General features: G+C 46.4%; 1 protein-coding gene across 2 annotated transcripts in view; it reads left to right on the forward strand.

Annotated features, from left to right (window-relative positions):
• ADTRP (androgen dependent TFPI regulating protein) overlaps positions 1 to 17,131 on the forward strand; it is a 65,120-nt gene extending 47,989 nt beyond the window's left edge. Inside the window, exons 5-6 of one of the 2 annotated variants that reach the window (XM_058668711.1) lie at positions 7,732 to 7,883; positions 16,862 to 17,131. In XM_058668711.1, the coding sequence (XP_058524694.1) occupies positions 7,732 to 7,883; positions 16,862 to 16,896 (187 nt within the window). In that variant the 3' untranslated portion in view covers positions 16,897 to 17,131. Of the gene's footprint in view, positions 1 to 7,731; positions 7,884 to 12,546; positions 12,851 to 16,861 lie in introns of those variants that run through there. The other variant, XM_058668702.1, reaches the window with a different exon arrangement.
• Positions 17,132 to 20,408: the final 3,277 nt, after the last annotated feature.

The following is a 20,408-nucleotide window of genomic DNA, read 5'->3' on the forward strand; positions in this document are numbered from 1 at the left end:
TGGCCAGCTGTTTGTTCAACTCTCAGTACATGTACAAGCGCTCTGCTAAGTCCTGGCTGCATGTGGAGGGTAAAAACAGCTTGACCAAGTCTGTGCTCTCCAAGCTGCTGCAGCATCCTTGTCCTCAGCTTGGTACTTGGATCAGACATGATGGTCATGGTAACGGAGCCGGCAGAGAGGAGGAGTAGAGAGCTGGCACTAGGAGGACTGTGCCCAGAGAGTCGAGGCACAAGGATTTTGTCCTTGCTCTCATGAGTAAGAATTGGGTCCATTAAACCACATTTTTGCCAGAACAGTCATGCTCGGATGAGGGCATTTCGTGTTGTTCCACTGGAGGAAGCTTCCTTCTCTCTGTCTCTTTGTTGATTAGACAACCTCTGATTCTTGGCTGCTTGAATCTCTACTGTTACACGATGCGTGGAGGTCCAAGGGCCCTCACGGTCACAGATGGCTGTAAGTTCCACAAACTCTGGCTATCCATGGAAATGTTTTGGGGAAATGGCTGAGGGTCAGCTGTTAGGTGTGTCAGTTTGGATGGTCAGATGGGGAAATGACAGAGCCTGGTCAAAGGGAACGTGACAAACACAAGTCAGCTGGACAGTTGGAACTGTGATCAGGGGAAGCATTTTGTTGCCTGCATCATGTTGCAATGGGCTAAAAATCGCCATCAAGTCTGTGGGGCCAGCCTCACCTGTGGTGTTTGCTTTCTGTTCGTTTTTCAGCTTGCAGAACTGGAGGGCAGGCCCCCAAGTGGGAAAATAAAGCTTTGCAAACTAGTCATGACTGAAAAATCTTTCATTTCCTCTGGAAAGCATTAGTCACCTATAAATATGGGCACTCACCCACTTCTCCCTGCTGGTTCACCCCAAAACACCTCACCTAGCTCTCTCCAAGACTAGTGCTAAAGAGAAGAAAAATAGAGATGTTCCTTAAACTGGTTCTTATTCATGCTCTTCTTGAACAAATATTTCCCCTAATGCGAGACTTTCCTGCTGGGAAAAAGTAGTCATGTAAGGCCAAGCCTCAGTGTGTTAGGAGGTTTATACATAAGCCATGAAAATGAAGCTACACATGCAAATTATAGGAACACAAGATGGAAAGTAGTGACGTGTCACAAACTGCCAGGAGCCATGGGATCGTGGAGGAGGAAGAGGCTGAGCAGAGGGGCCAGAGTGTCGCAGAAGGTGTGCATTCTAGGACAGAGTGGGAGAAAAATGAACAAGAGGGATACAGGCCCGAGGCCAAGAGAGTAAAGACTGTGATTCAAAAACCCCTCGTTGCTGGATGCAGAGGGCGGGACACTAGATCTTGACGCCAGCACTTAAAAGGGATTGGACAGCCAAGAGATGGGAAACAAAGGAAAGTATATAATGGTTATATAAAATAAAGCCTAAAAAATATTTATTTGTTACAAACATAAAAATTACCTAGAAAAAGAATTTAAAAATACAGTATCCTAACTTAAAAAAAATCACTCAGAGCATTAAGTTGCCTGAGTCATTCACAGCATCTTATTCTTCCTATTCTTCACCCACTGTTCCAGTGATAGGCCAAATATGAGTATTTAAAGCCCTTTCGACATGGTTGCAGATACGTGGTGCAATGCTGGGAGTTCCAGCAGGCCACTGAATCCTCACACCACAGCCATATCACGCAAGGTGCAACCCACATTGCTGACTGTCCACAGTGCTGCTGGGTCATCCAAATGGTAAAGTCACAATTCCTAGCCTCACAGGCCAGTGCCTCCTCCTGGGACAGCACAAGCAGTGAGCTGGCACACCTTCCCAACAGTGTCACTGCTGATGGAAGTACAACAATACCCCTGGCCACAGCAACCACCCAGCTGGCCTGCAGCACGCTAGAACCCTGCCTTTGGTAGAGCAGAAACCCTCCAATGCCAGTGCAGTCTCTGGTGGTATGTGAGGTTGTGCACGCTAAGTGTAGGTGTCCCACTGACACACAGCCGTGTCCTAGTGTTAGATCAGAGGACTCTCACGCTCTGCTCACTCACTTGAGGGGTCTCAGCAAAACTTCCTGGGTCCCTGTGCATAAGAGTCTTTTTACCTCGTATTTCTCTCTGTGTCTTTCTGTCTCTCACTCACACACACACACACACACACACACCTTACCCCAAGAATACACTAAGTAATGCCTTTATGGTACAGTGGGTTAAGCTACTACTTAGAGCATCAGCACCCATATGGGAGTGCTGGTTCAAATGCCAGCTGCTCACCTTCTGACCCAGCTCCCTACTAATGTGCCTTGGAGGGCAATGAATGATGGCCCCCAGGGTTTGGGTTTCTGCCACCCACCCTTGTGGGAGATCCTGATGGAATTCCAGGCACATGGCTTCCTTTGGCTGTTTGCAGCCCTGTTAGGGAGGGAACTATGGGATGGAAGAACTCTATCTATCTATCTATCTCCCCTTTTTTCTAACACTCTACCTTTAATTCAATAGCATAAATATCCGAAAGAACTGCCAAGAGCTGGGGTCAGCTGAGTTCCAGGGCTAGCCACCTTGTAATATTCAGCCTGCCCACACAGCTTCTCTTACTGGCATGTCACGGTGAGCTTCTCCTACCCCCAGAGCCACTGCTGCTGCTCTTGAGATATGACCTTCATCTGGAACCACTCAGATCAAACATAATTGTATTACCTCGTATCTCCGTGGGACTCCCAATCACAGGCCTGTTTTCCACGGAAGGGTTCATTAGTTCTTCCATCACCTAGCATGTGTAGACAGATACAGTGATGTCACCCAAACATCCTATGAGCAACATCTGGGTTCTAGCCAAGCTGCAGTGCAGAGTGCAGAGGAGTGGAGCTGCAGACTGCAAGAGGCCAGTGTGATGTACACTCGCTGGTCTTCCTGCCCAGCCCTCAGGTCCTGCTCACCCACCATGCCTGCAGCAGAAATCAACCACCCCGAGAGGAACAGCAGCTTTGCAGTCACAAGTGGGAGATAACGCTGGCCTCACTGCTGCAACAACAGAGTAGTTTTTGTGGATTAATTGGCATATAGCAGGCAAGTGCAAAGGGGAAAAGCAATCAGCCATCGTTAAAAAGAATTCTAATAATTATTTTAAATGAGTGGGCTGGAAACGTGATGATTCTGTTACTTAAAACATCATCCATTGCCTGGTCCCATTCAAAAAGATCTAATTCTGTTTGAACTGATTCAGGATGTATCCTGATCGCTGGAATCTTTAAGGCCCCCAAGACAATCCTAATCTTCACCTGAGATCAGGAACTACCTGCCAAAAGGAACCTTCAGATGCAACTCTAGACCTGGCTATTCCAAGGGGGACAAGGAGCCAGGGGAGATCCAGGTAGTTGAACAGAGTTTTCTGGTAAGAGAGGGAGAAAGAGAGATGTGAGGAATGCTGGGAAAATAAGGCAACAAGGCAGAGAAGGTGGTAAGCAGTGATCAGGTTGCAGCAGCCAAGGGCTGAAGAAGAACCCTCACCCACCCGAGGTGGGACAAAGCCCCACACCGGAAGAGGGCCGTTCAGAAAGGGGCTGGGCAACAGTTCAAACACCGTGACAAGGGCCCCTCCCAGTTCTCATCACTGCTGCTATCTCCACCATCCAACAATTTGCCTAACACTCTCATTTCACAGTTTCTGCTCACACCTTTTATTTTAATTTTTTTACTGTTGGGTTAGAAATACAAGATACAAAGGTTAACACTTCAACACATCTGTGTCAACTCTTACCTCTAACCCATAGGTATTCACTGCTTTCCCAGGGGCAAGACAAAAACCACCTGAGTTTCCTGCTAACCCAGTGATGCTACAGAATTTAGAATGAGAAGGATCTGAGACTTCCTTTTGAGACTGCTAGATGGTACTCATCTAGCTTGGCTCACATTACCAGGTAACTCAGGAAGGGCTGGGCCCAGGACATGGCTCTCAGAAGTGAGGTGAGGCACAGGTTAACTGGCATCTTCAAAGTGTTAATAAAATGTCAAAGCCAAGCATGAGAAGCTTTAGGACGTATTTCCCAGTCTTCCAAGGCTGCTGGTCTTGGTCTTGGTGGGTCAGGCAGCAGAGAGCCGTCTACAGTGAATAAGGCTTACAGAGCGACACCCCAGCCATTCATTGAAAAGTATGTTTTAAAATGGAGTGGAGCAGCTGTGCACAATGGAGACCAGCCCTGTCTCTGCAGAGCTTCCAGACTGTTGAGGAAAACAGTGCAATAAGTGACAAGGGTAGGAAAGCAAGTGGTCTAACTTAACTGAATGGTGCCCGGGTGCAGGATCTTGAACCAATCTTGTCTAGAAAAATGATCTTAACAGCTGAGACTCGCCATTCAAAGCTGATTCAGCCAAGCCCCGGCTGAAAACTCAGAGGTGTTCCCACTGTAAAGAGGAGCAGGGCAAAAGATCCAGAAACTGCACAACTTGAGGCATTTGACAAACAGAAAGGAGGGCTGGGCACTTGGCCTGCCTCAGTTAAAATACAGTCTATGTTGGAGCGCATGAGCTTGAGTCCCAGATCTGCCCCCAATTCCAGCTTCCCAATAATGCGCTCACTAAGGGACAGCACATGTTGGTTCAAGTGGTTCAGTCCCTGCCACCCACCTGGAAGATTGGGATTGAGTTTCTGTCTCCTGGCTTCTGCCTGGCCTTGTCACAGCCATCTCAGGCATTTGGGAGAGTAAGATGGGAATGTCCCACCTAGCCTTGCTCTCTCTGCCTCTCATAGAAATTAAAAACATAATTAAAAAGCAACAGAAAGGAACTCTGTGTGGATGTACTCCAGATCTGGGTGTTCAGGCATGAGGGTGTTTTTCTGACACTGTGGAGTTCTGCTGGCGTGAGCAGATGGATAACAGAAGGCTTGCTGACTTGCTGGCTTGCAGCAGAGTGGACTGAAGAGGGCGAGGACTGGGAGACAATGGCAGGAACTCGGAGGAGATGAAGAAGCTAGAGTGGGATGAAATGGATGTGCCAGGCTATATTTAAAAGGAAAGACAGACATGGTTGCATGGAGCAGAGAGTGAGTGGAGTTTCCGCCAGCCAGCCTCTGTGTTTACTGCCTTCTCTGTGTGCCTGTGTGCGTGTCTCTCTTCCTAAACGCAGACAGGCCCTGTAGAAGGGAAGTGGGCCAGCAGTATGACTGGCTCCTCCCTTCTCTCGGCCCAGCACCCTTCAGTGAATTATTGTCATCTTGCCTCGTGATGTTTTCCACTGTCAGTGAACACACCAATGGCTTGCTGGGCACGGTCTCTGGGTGAAAATCCACAAGAGCTTATCTGGCCTCTGGAACGTTCCTCTATGAGCCTTATGCTGAAGAGAGCAGAGCTGTTCTAGGCATGGAGGGGGCGGTGCCTTATTTGTAGACCATCTTCTGTAAGTGTGTATGGGGATGAGGAAGCCCTAATTCCAAGGATATAGCCCAACAAAGAGGACCAGCTTAAGCAACCTGTTTGACCTATGAATCAGATCGCCTTGAGTGACCCCAAGCTGCAACTTTGCCCCCGCCTCAGGGATATTTATTTCCTACCCCTTGTAACTTCTCTCTGCAGACACACAGGCGCGAGCCCTTACTATCCCAAAGTACGCCTGAGGGAGGCAAAGTGTAAGAAATTCCCATAGCGGCAGGATTGACCAGTACGATTTTTGTTATGATCATCTCATCACAAATCTGAGAAAAGCAGCTAGACTGGTTTGGAGGAGCAGAATGACAGGACCAGGGATCCATGCTGGCTCTAGACTTGGCAAACCTTTAGACTGACACCTCCTAAAAATGTTGTTGGATTACAAAAACAGAAAACTAAGCAACGCCCACATAACATAAATGTATCCACTTGACCATCTTTCAGTTCGGTGGTATTAAGCACCTTCGTACTGTCCTACCATCATTGCCACTGTCGCTCTCCAGAAACATCTCATCTTGACCAAAGCACAAGACCCAGGAAACACTCACACTTCTTCTCCCTCCAGACCAGTTTTCTTTCTGAATTTCATACTCCAGCTGCTCATGTTGGTGAAGTCTTAGCATATGTGTCTTTCTGTAAGACTTACTTTACTCAGTATAATGACTTCAAGGTTCATCTGTGCTGTAGCATAGCCCCACCAATACTGGTTGTCTTCTTTTGGGGGAACTTTTTTTTTTGGCTTGAATGTTAACAGTAGCCACCTGATGGGTAACGGGTACTATCTCATAGAAATTTTGATTTGCATGTATTCAGTTGTTAGTAAAGTTGACCATCCTGTTATATGCTTATTGGCCACTTGTACAACTTCTCTATAGAATGTTGATGTTCCCTGTGATTGGTTCATTAGGATTTCATTCAATCATAGATGTTCTTTATACATGCTGGATAGTCATCCCTCATAGAGACATGATTTGCAAACACTCTGTCCCATTGCACGGGTTGCTCTTTCACAGGTTCGGCTAGGCTTTTCAGAGATGCTTCATTTAACTTTATGTCCTAGGGATCTTCCTCACCTCACCCTACTCCTACTCTTTAACATGAACACAATTCTCTTCTGCAGAACTTAGATTGAGATAACACTTGAATCTCTAAAAATGTAATTAAGCACAGAATTAAATTCTTCCAGCCGAAATCACTTGACAACTTGGGGAATCCAAACGTGGATTTTGTTTCTGAGTCATAACACAGCTTTTGCTGTCATGGAAGAGTCACAGCCTCCCGGGAAGCCTCGTGGGGACACTGCCATGGTGTCACCTCTCCGTGGGGATGGAAATATTTGAACTCCTGTCAAACCAGGTGCCAGGCTTTGTCCCACAGAGCTGACGCAGAACATCACACAGGGCGTTAATGTGTGTTAACTCCCATAATCTCCACAACAGCTTTGGGTGATGTGTCCTGGTGTGGGTCTCCACCTTCCATAGCAGGAAAGGGAAATTGAAAGGTTAAAAACATTTCTCAATATAATAGTTAAAAGGTGGCAGAGCTAGACTTGGAAGCATAGAAGTCTTGTTCCTAATTCCATACTCACAACCAAATAGGAGCTGTGGCTGATGGTCCATCTTCCCCATATTTCATTTTTAAGTTATTTTGGATGTTGGCATCTTTGGCATGGTCGGTTTCCAACAAGCTGCCTCGTTGGGCTCCACTTAAACCTCACAAACTCTCTCCTAGCATTTTTTCCCCTTCACATGGTTCTAGTGAAATGGCTTCTACTCTTTAGGAACAATATCAGAAGCTCTCTGTAAATTCACCCATTTCTACTTAACACCCTATCCATGACTCTACGCAGAGCTGAAATTAGAAGTACCAAACTCCGGGCGTGTTGCAGTAGAGCAGTAAGGATCCGTGTCTGCCCCTCCTAACCTGATAGACTTGCAGAGCAATGCACAGTTGCACCGAACGCTTAGACAAACACACGAAGAAGCCCGCTCCTCTGGCTGAGAGCCTGAACACGGATGCCTCTTCGCGGGTTCCAACATCTCCGGGACTGAAATCGTTCGCATTAGCTCTCACTCTTCTTGGTGAATGATGTTCCCTATCTTCTCGTATGGCCTTCCACAAGCACTGAATTTTAATGGATTTTAGCTATAGTAGCCCAACCCAACCCACAAAACAGGATGCCTTATTAAAACACATCATTCTGCACAGACACGATGACGGCTGTCGGTCTGTAGGTCACTTCAGATATTGACAAATGCAACTCATGCCTTTTTTAGCACCTGCTGAGAAGAAAATGTCTAATTACGCTCTCGTTCTCCTGATCCTTGTGGCTTGTTTTTTTTTTTTCAGGGTCCTGTGGCTCTACGTTGAAACGGGCACGTGGGTGTACCCTGTGTTTGCCCAGCTCAGCCCCTTTGGCCTGGCCGTCTTCTTCTCTCTGAGCTATCTTTTGATGGCGGTCATCTACCTGCTTGGAGAAAAGCTCAACCACTGGAAATGGGGTCAGTATGTTTTTCTCACTCGCAGATCCCTCTCTCCCCCTCTCCACTCACTTCTTGTACAGACAAAAGGAAAAACTAGTCCAGAATGGAAGCCGATGGAACCTGATGCATTTTCCCCCAAAGGACTGAAGTTCTGACCAAGGCAGGCAAAGGAAATCCCACACCCCAGTGTGGGGGACAGACTTCCACAGGACCCTGCCATATCCACACCCCCTTCCTCTCTGAAACAACACCTCTTTCATCTTAGAGCTAAAGACAGTCTTGTTTCAAAAGTTCAGAGGTCAGAGAAGACGGAACTTGGAAGGAGAGCTCATGGCTTTTCCCAGTTCACTTGTGAGCATCCAGTGCTTCCTCCAGGAAGGAGGCAGTGCAGAGGCCTCGTGGCTCTTGTCCAACCCCAACATGCATTGATGAAGGAGTTCCCGTTCAATGATACAGTTCCCATTCAGTATCCCTGATCCGGAAGTTTGAATCCCAGAATTGTGTTTTAACGCTGACCTGATACGTACATTTTTGAAACTTTAACTATTTTGGATTTCTATATTAGAGAGGCTCAACTGGCAAAGTCTATGCAAACATTACAAGTTAAAAACAACAACAACAATAACAACCACAAAACCCTCCAATAGCGGCAACACTTCTGGTCCCAAGCAGTTCAGATAAGGAACAGTCAACCTGTATGAGATAAAATCACATTGAAGATTCTATCTGGTGTTGTGGGTGCTTGGGGTTGTGGGTAATCAGTAAGCTAGGCTTTCAAATCATAGGTGAATATACCTTGGTGCTTCTTCTTTAAAAAAGAAAAAGGGAAAAAAGATGCTTTTAGGATGGAAGAATTTATTCACTACTCTCACCCCCAGGTTGCAGAATACTCATGGCTTCTTTCCCCCCTAGCCAAAGAGAAGGACAGGAATTTTACCCCGCTCTTGCAGGAAAGTAAGGCGAAGAGCCACGTCGCTCACCCACATGCAGCTCTAGCACAGTGGTGATGGCGGGAGTAGCATCTTCTCCACTTTAGGAGCTGATGCGGAACACAAGCCCGTGTGTGCCTGGAGTCCAGAGGTTCACAGGGTTCAGTCCCATGAACTTGTTTCCACAAAGAGGCCGAGATCCTGGAGAAGTGGGCAGGCAACTTGAAACTGCCACATGTTTTCTAGTCCTGGAGAATCTGATTGGTTAAGAAGGTCTCAAAGAAATATCTCCCTTGAAAGCAAACTCTTATAATAACTGAATATTAGAAATTGTTCCCCTTATCATGATTCCAGATCAGCCGACATTATCTGGCAAAAAGAAGTGGCGTTGACATTTCAGATACATTGGTTCTAGCTAATTTTTGTCCCTTAAAATTTTAGGTAAAGGTTTCTGATGCTTCCCCAAATCTATATTTAAAATAAAACGAAATTAAACCATTTGAAATTTGATGTAAGAAGTGCAGGAAAAAAAAAAACTAGTTTACTAGAGCTTAGTAAAATTTTTTAAAAATTAGTTTATTGACTTCAATGATGATTAATTTTTCAATTGTTACCCTGAAATGAATTCTAAAGACATTGAATCAAAAATAAATTTCTCACTGATTATTACTGAAATCACTGCTTCCAACACAAAACCCTTCTTAATAAGCATCATTGTTTAGGCAGTATGTCCAATATCTCACTACAATCAAGTCCCAATGAGCAAATACCCTGGCACCAACGTATGGATCTTTATTTATGCTGCACATGAATGCCACGTGAGGAGCAGACCCTGTTACAACTCTGGGTCTTTCTGCCTCTCATCAGATCAGGTCATAAACATCTTACATCCTGAACAGATCCTGAGCAACCCAAAATGACCAAAGAAGAATTGAAAGTGAAAATGGAGCTCACAGAATTACAATGGCCACGAACACTTCAGGTGACTGAGAATGAGCCAGGGCAACCCACAGAGCGCGTTTCTCCACGTTCTGTTTTGCTCACAGCACTCTCGGTCTTCCCCAGTTTACAGAAGACAGTCCATATTGCGGAAGGAATGCAGGATCTCCAGGATCCAGGCCTGAGCTTGGCATCTGCGTTCCTCCTCCCTCCTCCTGCTTGCGTGCCCCAGTAGCATCAATTGCTTCTTTTCCTCATGTTCATTCCTCATACCCCCAGGCTTGGCCCAATTCACACACCTACTCCTCCATTTGAGCACACCTCTCCCAGGAAGCCTGCACTTATCCGCCCAGGGTTGGCTCTGGTGTCCTCCAGGGTACTCCATGGCGCTCCCTGCTGGCACCTCTTCACTAAGACCAACGTGCTGTCTTTTTTGCGTTTTCACTATTGCTTCAAGAATTTGTGTAGCCCACCCTGGGTTTTTAAGGGTTAGGGGTATGTCTTTGGATACCCCATTTTTGCCAGCTTAACCACTGCACTAACGAGTGCAGGTGAGGGGTTATTCAAGGGCTCTTCTCTCAAGGCATGAAGTGGGACTCTGTGCATGCACGCTCAGGACACAGCACCCAGGGAGACTCTAATGGTTGCAGGTGACAGTATTGAGCAGGCAGCTTCAGGGACACAAGAGGAGGAGGGGGTGGAGTGATTTCAAGAGAAAAACATGTCAGGACCAGCAATGTAAAAACAGGGGGAAGAACATTGGAATGGGAACTAAGCACACTGAAGCATGTCCCTCGCCTGGCCACAGGCCATCCGTATAACCCAAGGCAATTCCTCAGGGGCAGGACAGCCTCTCATGTGGCCCAGTTTGCCCAGAGTGTCTTGGCTTGTTGTGTCAGAGTTCGTGGGGCTTAGTGGTGGTAGGGCCCCTTCCTGTGAGTTCCTCTCCAAATCAGCTATTCAGAATTTGTGGCATTTGGGCTGAAATTTTCTGGATTCCCGGTTACTGGAAATCCTGAGACAGAATGTGGCCCAACTGAGAATCACCCTCCAGACCACAGAAGCCAAGCATCAGGCACATCATCGGTCAAGATCCACTGGATGCGCCAGAAATCTTGCTGTTGTTGGCCTTGGCTTTACAATAAAAAATGAAAGGGCAGCTTTCGAAGTACCGATTCCCATGTCCACTAAATCAAGTCCATTCATGTCCCTAAAGATGGGGACTTTCTATAAAGCTTCCTGGTAAAATTTGTTGTCTGGTCAGGAGCCACTGTTATAGATCAAGGCCTCTCAAATTCATAGTCTTGTTAAAATGAAGATCTTGGGTAAGCTGGAGGTCAATGTTGAGAAGTATATTCTCACTCAGTAGAGCTAAGGTCCACAGCTGTGGATTCTGCCCTCCCTACACTGTACCCTAGAGGTTCTGAGGCTTCTGGTCTACCGAATGACGCCCCGTTGACCCCATGTTCTTGGCTTCCTCCCAGCTGGGATCATTGTAACAGCCTGTGTGGTGGGAGATTCTCTCATGTGGGCTGCTGTACTGTTCATCAACTGTACTGTTGATTGCCGGAGTCCAGCTCCGGCCCGGGGTTCAGAACTCGTGAAGTGTGCGTGGAGTCGGAGCAAAGAGAGAAAGAAAGAGACGGACCACTAGGATTCCATGATGATAGTGGACTATGCAATAATGCCGTCTGCTTTATTTAAGCAGAATCAGTCAAACTCTGGCTCAGACTTTTCACGTCATGGTCAAGTGGGTGTTTCTAAGGACAACCCTGCCACCTGCTTTACCCAAAAACAATAGAAGTTCCTGCTACAATTCTTATTCTACAACTTAATCTTGTATCACAAGGAAAAGGAGAAAAAGGAAAGAATGAAACCCTAAATACAGGTCCCTTGATTAGCATAAGGTCAATGGGGACAGCCAAGACAGTAGGAATAACAGAAGGGCCCTTTTGTAAGACATTATTATTGACATTAACCTCCAAGCTCACATTGTGTAAAAAGCCAGTCTCACAGTAGCAAAAATGCCTGGACAGATTAGAATTCTTCTGCAGGGTGGTCCGGTATCCATGCAAAGGAAGGTGGAGCTGCATCCAGGTGGCTGTAGATATCCCCCGGCCCTGCCTCAGCAGGAGGTTCCTTGCAGCCCTGCCAGCAATGGAACAATGTCTTCACACCCTCGTGTCCTCCACATCCACTGCACGGACCCCAACAGTTGATGATTAAGATCACAGAGGCTCTGTCTCACCTTGCTTTCTCTCCATTCGTGTGCCTTGTCTGTGGCTTTCATGAAGAGGACAGGGAAAAGGATGGTAACAACAAACCTTACCAGGAACCCCGTGGAAACTCAGCTCATGTATGATGAGGATCTCCCAGGCAGGAAGTGGCAGAGAAGTAGCCCTGCACCCCAGGTCTCCCAACAAGGTTCTTCTGGAAGACACTGAGGCTCCAAAAACCCCTCAAGAGTTTCCCCAGGATGCCCTTCTGTGATGTCCCTACTCATTCCTGGTTCTGTGTTTCTGCGAGGCTTCCCGGGCAGAGGGCCCGACCAGCTCCGAGCCCTCACTGGGAGCAGCTTTTGTAGTTGTTGGATGGAGTGAGGTAGAATTCTGATTTTGAACAGTGCTGGAGGGAGACAGGGGAAGCTCTCATTGGTGGGTAGTTGTGAGCTTAGCCACTACGTCCCAGCATCTCTGTATGCTCCAGGCAGATGCCACTCCACCCTAATCAGGGAAAGCGGTGTCGTAACATGTCCTCACAGGGCCCCTTCTCTGCCCTGTAAGTATTTAATTTTCTTTTTCTCTTGATAATAGGATACAAGGATGCTGAGCCCAGGACACAAGTCCCTCAGGAAGAGAAAACCAGCTTACAAGAGACAGCAGACTCAGAGAGGGACTAAGCATCTGCTGGCTGGATGGCCAGCCGCCCAGTCAGCTGTTGCCCATGGCCTGAGGGACAGGTGCCAGAGGTCAGGGCCCAAGACCATAGGTCCTTTTCCTCCTGCTCTGAACGTGTGAGCTAAGAACTCTGGGCTGGCCAAGGGACCTGGTGATAGTACTTTGAACAGACTATCAATTTGTAATTCAATTTTTAAAGATAATTTAACATAATTTTGCACTGGCAGGATTTATTTACTATTATTTCCTTAACATTATTTCCCATGAGCCTTTTCACATTCGTTTTCTCACATTTCTTATTTATAATTATGGGGTAGAGGTTGCTAATTCAATACCTGGGTAACATGTGCAATGATTAGATCGGCAAAATTAGCTTGTCACTCTCCTTAAACCTATATCATTTCTTTCTTCAGGGAGGCTCCAATGCTCCAGCTCCTGGTTCTTTATATAACAGAATAAACAGTCATAAGCCATAGCCACCCCAGTGTGCCATAGAATGCTGGACCCTTCTTTTCTATCTCCCCAGATTTTTGTTGCCTGATGCCCAGGGCCCTTCTGTAATCTCTCCTGCTCCATTTTTTCCTCCCTGTAGTGACCACTCCTCCACTCTGTACTTCATAACCCAGAATCGTGAAAAGGAGACGTTTATTATGGAAACTAGTTAACGGCCCTCCGGTCTACGTCCTTGGTTTCAATCTTGAAGAAAATCATGACCAAGTCCGTCTCTCTTACATCCTTGATCCTTTTACAGCAACAGAATTTTGTTTTTCATGCTCTTTGGATGACTTTAAAATTTACACTTGTGTGAGTGAAGTTGAATAGGCCTTTCTTTGATCATTGTGTACAGCCCTTGCCTGCTTTCTTGCTGGGAAATATTCTTTCTATTTGTTAAGCTGTTTAGTGGAGCCCATAAGCCTCTGGTTATAATATAAATTAAAAATGTATTATCTCAAAGAAGCCATAAAAATTACTTTTTAGAGGATTTTACTTTTATTTGAAAGGCAGAGATAGAGAGAAAAGGAGAGACAGACAGTGAGAAAGATTGTGTACTGGTTCACTTAATGGCTGCTGTGGTCAGAGCTGAGCTGATCTGAAGCCAGGAGCCTGGGACTTCTTCTGCCTCCTCCACATGGGTGCAGGAACTCAAGGATTTGGGCCATCCTCTACTGCTTTCCCAGGCCATTAACAGGGAGCTGGATTGGGAAGTGGAACAGCTGGAACACGGATGAGTACCCATATGGAATGCCAGCACCATAGACGGAGGCTTAGCTCATTACTCTATGACTCCAGCCCCTAAAATAGTTATTAAAATATTTTTTTTAACTGTCATGGGGTTGCTATAGGGAGACAGAGGCAGACGGAGGGGAATTTTATCATGAGATGACTCCTATGCTACTCTACAGCATGACCCCAGTGGGCCAATGTTTAATCAAAAACAAACATACAACCCCCTTTGGCCTTTCTTATCGTCTAACTTTACCTCTCTGTGCTCAAAGCTAGTCCACTTGGGATTCTTGTACTACTGCCTTCCACTCAGTCTCTTCCCCTCTGCTCGTCCCCCTGCCAGCCCTCAGTTCCAGCTCCCTGCTGGAGTTGCTGCTCAGCAGGGCTCAAACCCTTTTACTGTGGCCCCTGGCATCCCCACAACCGCCTGTCTTTTTCCCCTTTTCCAGAGCAGCCCACTGAAAGTAGCTTAATGCGCATCAAAATTGTGCTTCAAAGCCTAGGAGGAGCTTGTAGACACACAGGTATAAATCTTTGGGAATTTTGTTTTTATTGAATACTTATTTTTATTATTTTAGTTATTGTGATAGTATACAACAATACATAAAATCCATAGTAAGGTTGGTTAAAACAGTGGTTTCTTTAAAAATGCCATCAGAAAACGGTTTGATTTGTCACACGTGAAAATTAACCGTTTGGCGTAAAATATCTGTAAGCTTTGGTACTGTCTGACAGGTGAACGATGGACCAAGATAAACAGGAATAGCTCTAACTCCTTAGCTGCCAAATGGGAGACTTCCAACAGACAAAACTCCCTTGAAGCAAGGAAAGAACATGAAGGGGCCACAGCATGTCTCTATCAGAGTTTGAAACCAATGGCGTGGATTCCATTTGAGTAAGAGACATAAACATTACACTAGTTCCCTCGTGTCCAATCACGCGCTATGAGGATGAATCCTGACCACTGAGAGAAGCCTAGAAACTGCTCCACTGCTGGAAGGAGCAACAAAGCAAGCAGCCATGACCTCTAACATACTGAGGTCCTCCAAGTCTCCATGGGAAATGACGGCTGTCAGAGCTTCACTCAGGGACCTGCAGGGCAGGGTGGCCTCTCCAGCTGGGCATGCATTCGTGGGAGTTTCCTGGGGCTCTGCTGACTGCTTGGTTTTACGTGCAGGAGGAGTCTCTGATGCAGCGGAAGGAGCTACGTGCTCCACCCCCGGCAGAGTCTCCCACCACTGCCTTTGTGTCTCTCTAAATGTCTCTGCATTTGCTACATTTCTGAAGTGGAGCCGGAAGTTTCCGATCCTTGGCATTCGATTGAAGGAGTGAGGTTACAGTAACCTTCCAACTCAAGGAGCTGAGGTGGGGCTTGCTAGGCAGAGTGTATCAAGGAAGCTTTGAAAACCCTTCTCAAATCCTCAAATAGACTGCACAGGGGTCCCAGTTGAGAAGTTGATATTGCCAAACTCCTGCATGTGAGGGAATTAGCTAGTTGTATTAAAGGCTCAGAGTACATACCCTGCAGAAGAGAGAAAGTGCTTTACTTGTGCTTACAAAACCACCATAGAGAAGGCCTGGCTGGGATAGACAGTCACCTCAAAGGGAGAAAAGGCAAGTTGAAATGAAAGCAACATTAAACCGACACAAGAAGATAAACAGTCAGGCTTAGGCAGAGTGTGGGCAAGGAGGAGGGCAAGGAGCCCAAGAAGGGAGAGTGTTGACTCTCCCAAGGAGAGATCTCTCAAGATCTCCCAAGAAGAGATACTGCGAGAGATGGAGGCCAGGGTGGTCACGTGAGCTGGGTGCCCAAAGAAGTGGCCGTCTTACCTCTGACTTTCATACAAATGACCTCACTGTGGTTAAGGGACCACAAGGTAAGCTCCAAGTGCACCTGTCACACGGTGACGAGGGAAGTTCCAACAGAATGGAATCAATGCAAGATATTTAATTTTCCTCTCACTTAATAAATGACTGGAGCTCACAGGGTTTGAAGCACAAGATTAAGGGGCTTAACACGACTATTGCAATAATGCCTAGCTAGAAAGGAAAAGACATTAAGTTGAGGAAAATTCTCAAAATTGGATTAATGGGAGGGTTGGTGGTGTCGAGAAGCAGGTTAGGTGCTGCCTTCAGCATTATCATCCCATATCGGTGTACCGGTTCAAGGCCTGGCTAATCCACTTATGACCCAGATTCCTGTCAATGTGCCTGGGAGTACAGAGGAATATGGCCCAAGGCCTTGGGTCCCTACCAACCCCTGTGGGAGACCAGGGTGGTTTTCATCGGATTTAGTCCTGTGTTACACCAGTGAATAGAATTTATCTCTCTCTTCCTCCCTCCATCCCTCTTCATGTCTTCCAAATAAATAGATAAGTATTTCTTTAAAAGAATAAGGCTGATAGTATTTGATAGGAATGTAAATATATATATATGTATAAAACGTGTATATATATATTATAGGAAGAATCATGTACCGATGAAATTTTACATCTTATATACGTTATCCATGAAGGTATCAACTTATTGTAGGAATGGAAATTATCTTAGATAACACTATACTTTCAGTAGAATGAAACCTTACTGAACTTACTGCAAACTATTCCATGTGCCAGTGGATTGATGATTTACTGAGAGGAAGTGGAATGACCCGCAGTAGGTGAGCATCCATGACCCTGCGTCCTCCCTAACCTGACGTGATGTCTTTGTCTCCACCTGTGACGTTTCAAGGTTTGACCATGGATTGTTCACATCTTGCAATCACTCGCCAGAAGCAGTAGCAGTGGGTGCAACCCCATGGCTGCGTGGGGACAAGCAGCATCCCTGGTCCATTGGCCACTATGCGCTCAGTGGCCAGAGGGCTGCTCCCCTCCAGGCAGTGAAGGCAGCTGTATTGCCCGACTCCTTAAGTGTGTCTTCCCACTGCCCTGAGTCAGGATGAATCTCCACCCACACAAAAACACACCCACGAGGGGACTCTGAGGTTTCTTTATTTTTGTTCCTCCAGGTGACAGGATGCAGCCACCGAAGAAGAGGAAGTGATCACACGCCATTTTCCAAGAATCAAGGGCAATGAACACACAAGACTCTCTCTCTCTTTTTTTTTTTTTTTTTTAACTTTCAGGTTGGGGGAAGTGGTGCAGCAACATAGGAAGATAGAAAAGTGCAGGGAGTGATAATCAAATGTAATAAGAGCAATATGAAAGTAGCTTCATTGGAGGAGACTTGACTCTTTGCAAAGCTGACCGTGCGTGTCAAAAGCAGCTCCTGTGGCCTGGGAATGTGCTACCTCAGCTGACCTGTATGTGGGATGACCTCTGGTCAAAGTCACACAAATGCACTGTCTCAGTTTATCAGCAGAGAGGTCAAGCTTCACTTGTTGGAGGAAGCCAATGGCGACCTAGCTGAAATACCACCTGCGGGAGGCCAAGTTAGATGGCCACCGTCTACCAGATCTAATCCTAGTCCTGGGCCATTTTTAAATCCTCCCAAGCTTCCTACATTTAAAATTAATGTTTTGGAATGCTAGGCACTTTCATGAACTTCTCATCTACTTTTTTATCCTTCCCTCTAGAAATGTTGGGAGATAAAGTCGACCAATTTTTTTTTTCTGTCCACCCTGTACAATAGCACATGAATTGGACCAATGAGAAAATCAGTTATCAAAAATAAGGGGAAATCTTGCCTTCTTGGGAGCAAAGATTCATGCACTTTGAACATAGTGACATCACCCAAATCTCTTTCGTTGGAATGTCCATTAATTCGTCAAATGAATGCTGTACATTTTACTGGGAAGGAATATAGATGGGGAATGATTAAAGGCTGCTGTGACTTTATGTGGTTAAGCAAAGCTAATTATTAGGTGATTGCTAAGGATTCACGAACCTTGCTTTGATTTTCTCTGTAGAGTTATTTGGAGTGAAAGAGGCCTTTAAAAAAAAAAATCATCCGTAGCAAATATCTATTGTGGGTAAATGTGTCTATTTTTAAGATCCACTTGTTTGAAGGAGTTACAGAGAGAGAGAGATCTTCCATCTGCTGGTTTATTCCCCAGATGGCCACACCCACCAGGGCTGGGTCAGGCTGAGGCCAGGAGCTAGGAGCTTCTTCCAGATCTCCCACATGGGCGACGTCCAAGCACTTGGGCCATCTCCCACTGTTTTCCCAGAGTAATTAGCAGGGAGCTGCATCAGAAGTGGAGCACAACAGAGGCATGAACTGGTACCCATGTGGGATGTCGGTGAGGCAGGTGGTAGCCCTACCTTCGACACCACACTACAGGACTGGGTATATGAGTCCACTGGTATGTCACCAAGAGCCTGTATGTTGGGCTTCCCAATGGAGCATTATTTGGAAGAAATTTGGTTAAAAAAAAAAACAAAGAACCCTGAGAAAAATCTGAAAGGCCAAGGCAAGAAAGTAGGTTGTCCCAATAGAATGAACTGCCCAAGGATAGGCTGCACTGGGCATCCAAAAAACTTGTGACTCACTGCACTTGTTCTGCTGTTACGTAAATGTGAGCCTAAGTCTCCCATTGGAGACGGTCACCTCTTTCCCACACCTGCTGCAGCACCCAGTCTCAGCAGGTGCCCAGGAGCACTTGTCTCAGTGGAAATTCCCCAAATGTGAAGCCTGCAGGGGATCACCCAAATTTTCCACACCCCAAAAAGATGACTCAGTTGCACACTTCTTGTGGTCATAGCAAGCTCTTGGCCAGGATGGGCCTGTTGTTTTCTATTCGTAGCTTCACTATCTTCAGGACCTAATTAAGCCTTGATTGTCGTCTGCCTGGCCAACGTGCCATAGCTAGTCCAATACCAGAAGTCCTCAGAACCTCCCATTAGCATGTACAAAAACACACAGTGCTCTCTGCAGCTTAAGAAAGGATAAGTCACAGAACGTCTAAAAGGTGCCCAGAAGGTAGGGCTGTGGCAGATCCTTAGGAGTCTGAAAATGGCACCAACAGAAACCAAATGATGATCCCAGTAATACTATGTATTTGAACCGTGTTATATAATTTACAACACTCATTTCAGCCTCCCCCAAAAATTTGTGGGTAGACCATGGTCTATGTGCAGATACAGATGGTTTTCTGATGGTATTGTGCTGATATATGTTTACCACCAATGGTTTTCATGTGTTGCTTCTCTCCCTGGTCTTTTCCAAGCTTCTACCGTGTCACTGAACGCAGAGTCGAACAGATGTACACTACCCCTTGGTTCTTGAGACTCTGTATGAACTGGCGCCAGCTCAAGTTCAGGTTCAGAGCATTGAAATGGCCAATCCAAAATAAGTCATGCAGATGGTCGATTGCTAAGCTACCTTCCTTCCTCTTGATTACAAAGCAAAGCAGTCATTATAGATCATCAAAGCCGCAAGCAAAAAATCAAAACCCAAGAAGGTAGACATTTCAGCAAAGCTGGGAAAAAGAAGGTGCTCTGGGAACCCCCAGGAGGGCAGCGACTTCCTCCTCCATGCAAGGGGGAGAGCTCTCACCTGGCCCCATGCTTGAGCTCCCATGTCACTGTGACACATGTGAAAACAATCGCATGTGCATACAAGACCTCGTGTTTGCTAAACAAGACATTTGCTCCATCCTCCCCCTAAAAGGCTCCTACGTTTCTCCAGCTATTTTCAGCTCCTCTGCACCTACTCCCTTGCAACACTTGTCATAACAGGAAGCCTGTTACACAGACTTTAATCCCCAAACACGTTGTACCTGCATGTGGGGAGCACAATAGGGCTGAGCGAGCTGAGCAGAGGGAGGCCAGGCCTCCCTGAGGGCCACTGGGCCAAGCTTTGAGCTTCTCTCACTGCCCCACCCACACCAAAACCTGGATTCAGAAACCAAACTCCATATCCAGACAATCTTGTTGTTCTTTCCCGTGCGGTTAGTGGTGGTTTTTTTTTTTTTAATAAAGCATTTGAGTAGGCAGCAGAGGCGGTTAGAACTGTTTATTTATAGCTGTGGATTTTCAATGCTGTATAAATTAGAAATCACTGCTGAATGAGGCCTGCGCCCACTCACACACGCGGGGCCGCTGTCTGGGCGTCCTTTCATGCAGTTTGACTACACAGTTGAAATGGGAGAAAATGACATGCTCCAAGTCAAATGACGGGGCCACAGCTAAACGGCGAAGCAGAAAACCAGCAATTATTTTTCCTGTGCACAATATGGGGAGTGAGACAGGTGCAATTATCCAATATTATTTAACAGCACCAGTTTGTGGTGTAGGGAGAAAATAAAGGTTTCTGTGTCTTGGAGAGGAAGGAAAAAAAAATGAGAAAGAACCTGCCTTGTGGCTTGTGTTGCTCAGGATTAAACCGTGTTACATAAATTGAAACCGACCAGGATTCCAAAACCAGAAGGGAAAAACCACCTGGCTGGCTCACCTCCCCCTATCCCCAGGCCTGCCAGCCACCATAGCAACATCACCAGGGACATCTGCATGGCCCCAGCCTCCCGGAGCAGTGGCCTGAACATTGTCCTCCAAGGGTGAACCTCTAGGTAAGTGTAGAGGAGCTGGGTTGGCCAACTCCCTGTCCCCTCGGAG

The sequence above is a fragment of the Ochotona princeps genome, chromosome 1 (assembly GCF_030435755.1).
Source record: "Ochotona princeps isolate mOchPri1 chromosome 1, mOchPri1.hap1, whole genome shotgun sequence".
Lineage (NCBI taxonomy): Eukaryota > Metazoa > Chordata > Mammalia > Lagomorpha > Ochotonidae > Ochotona > Ochotona princeps.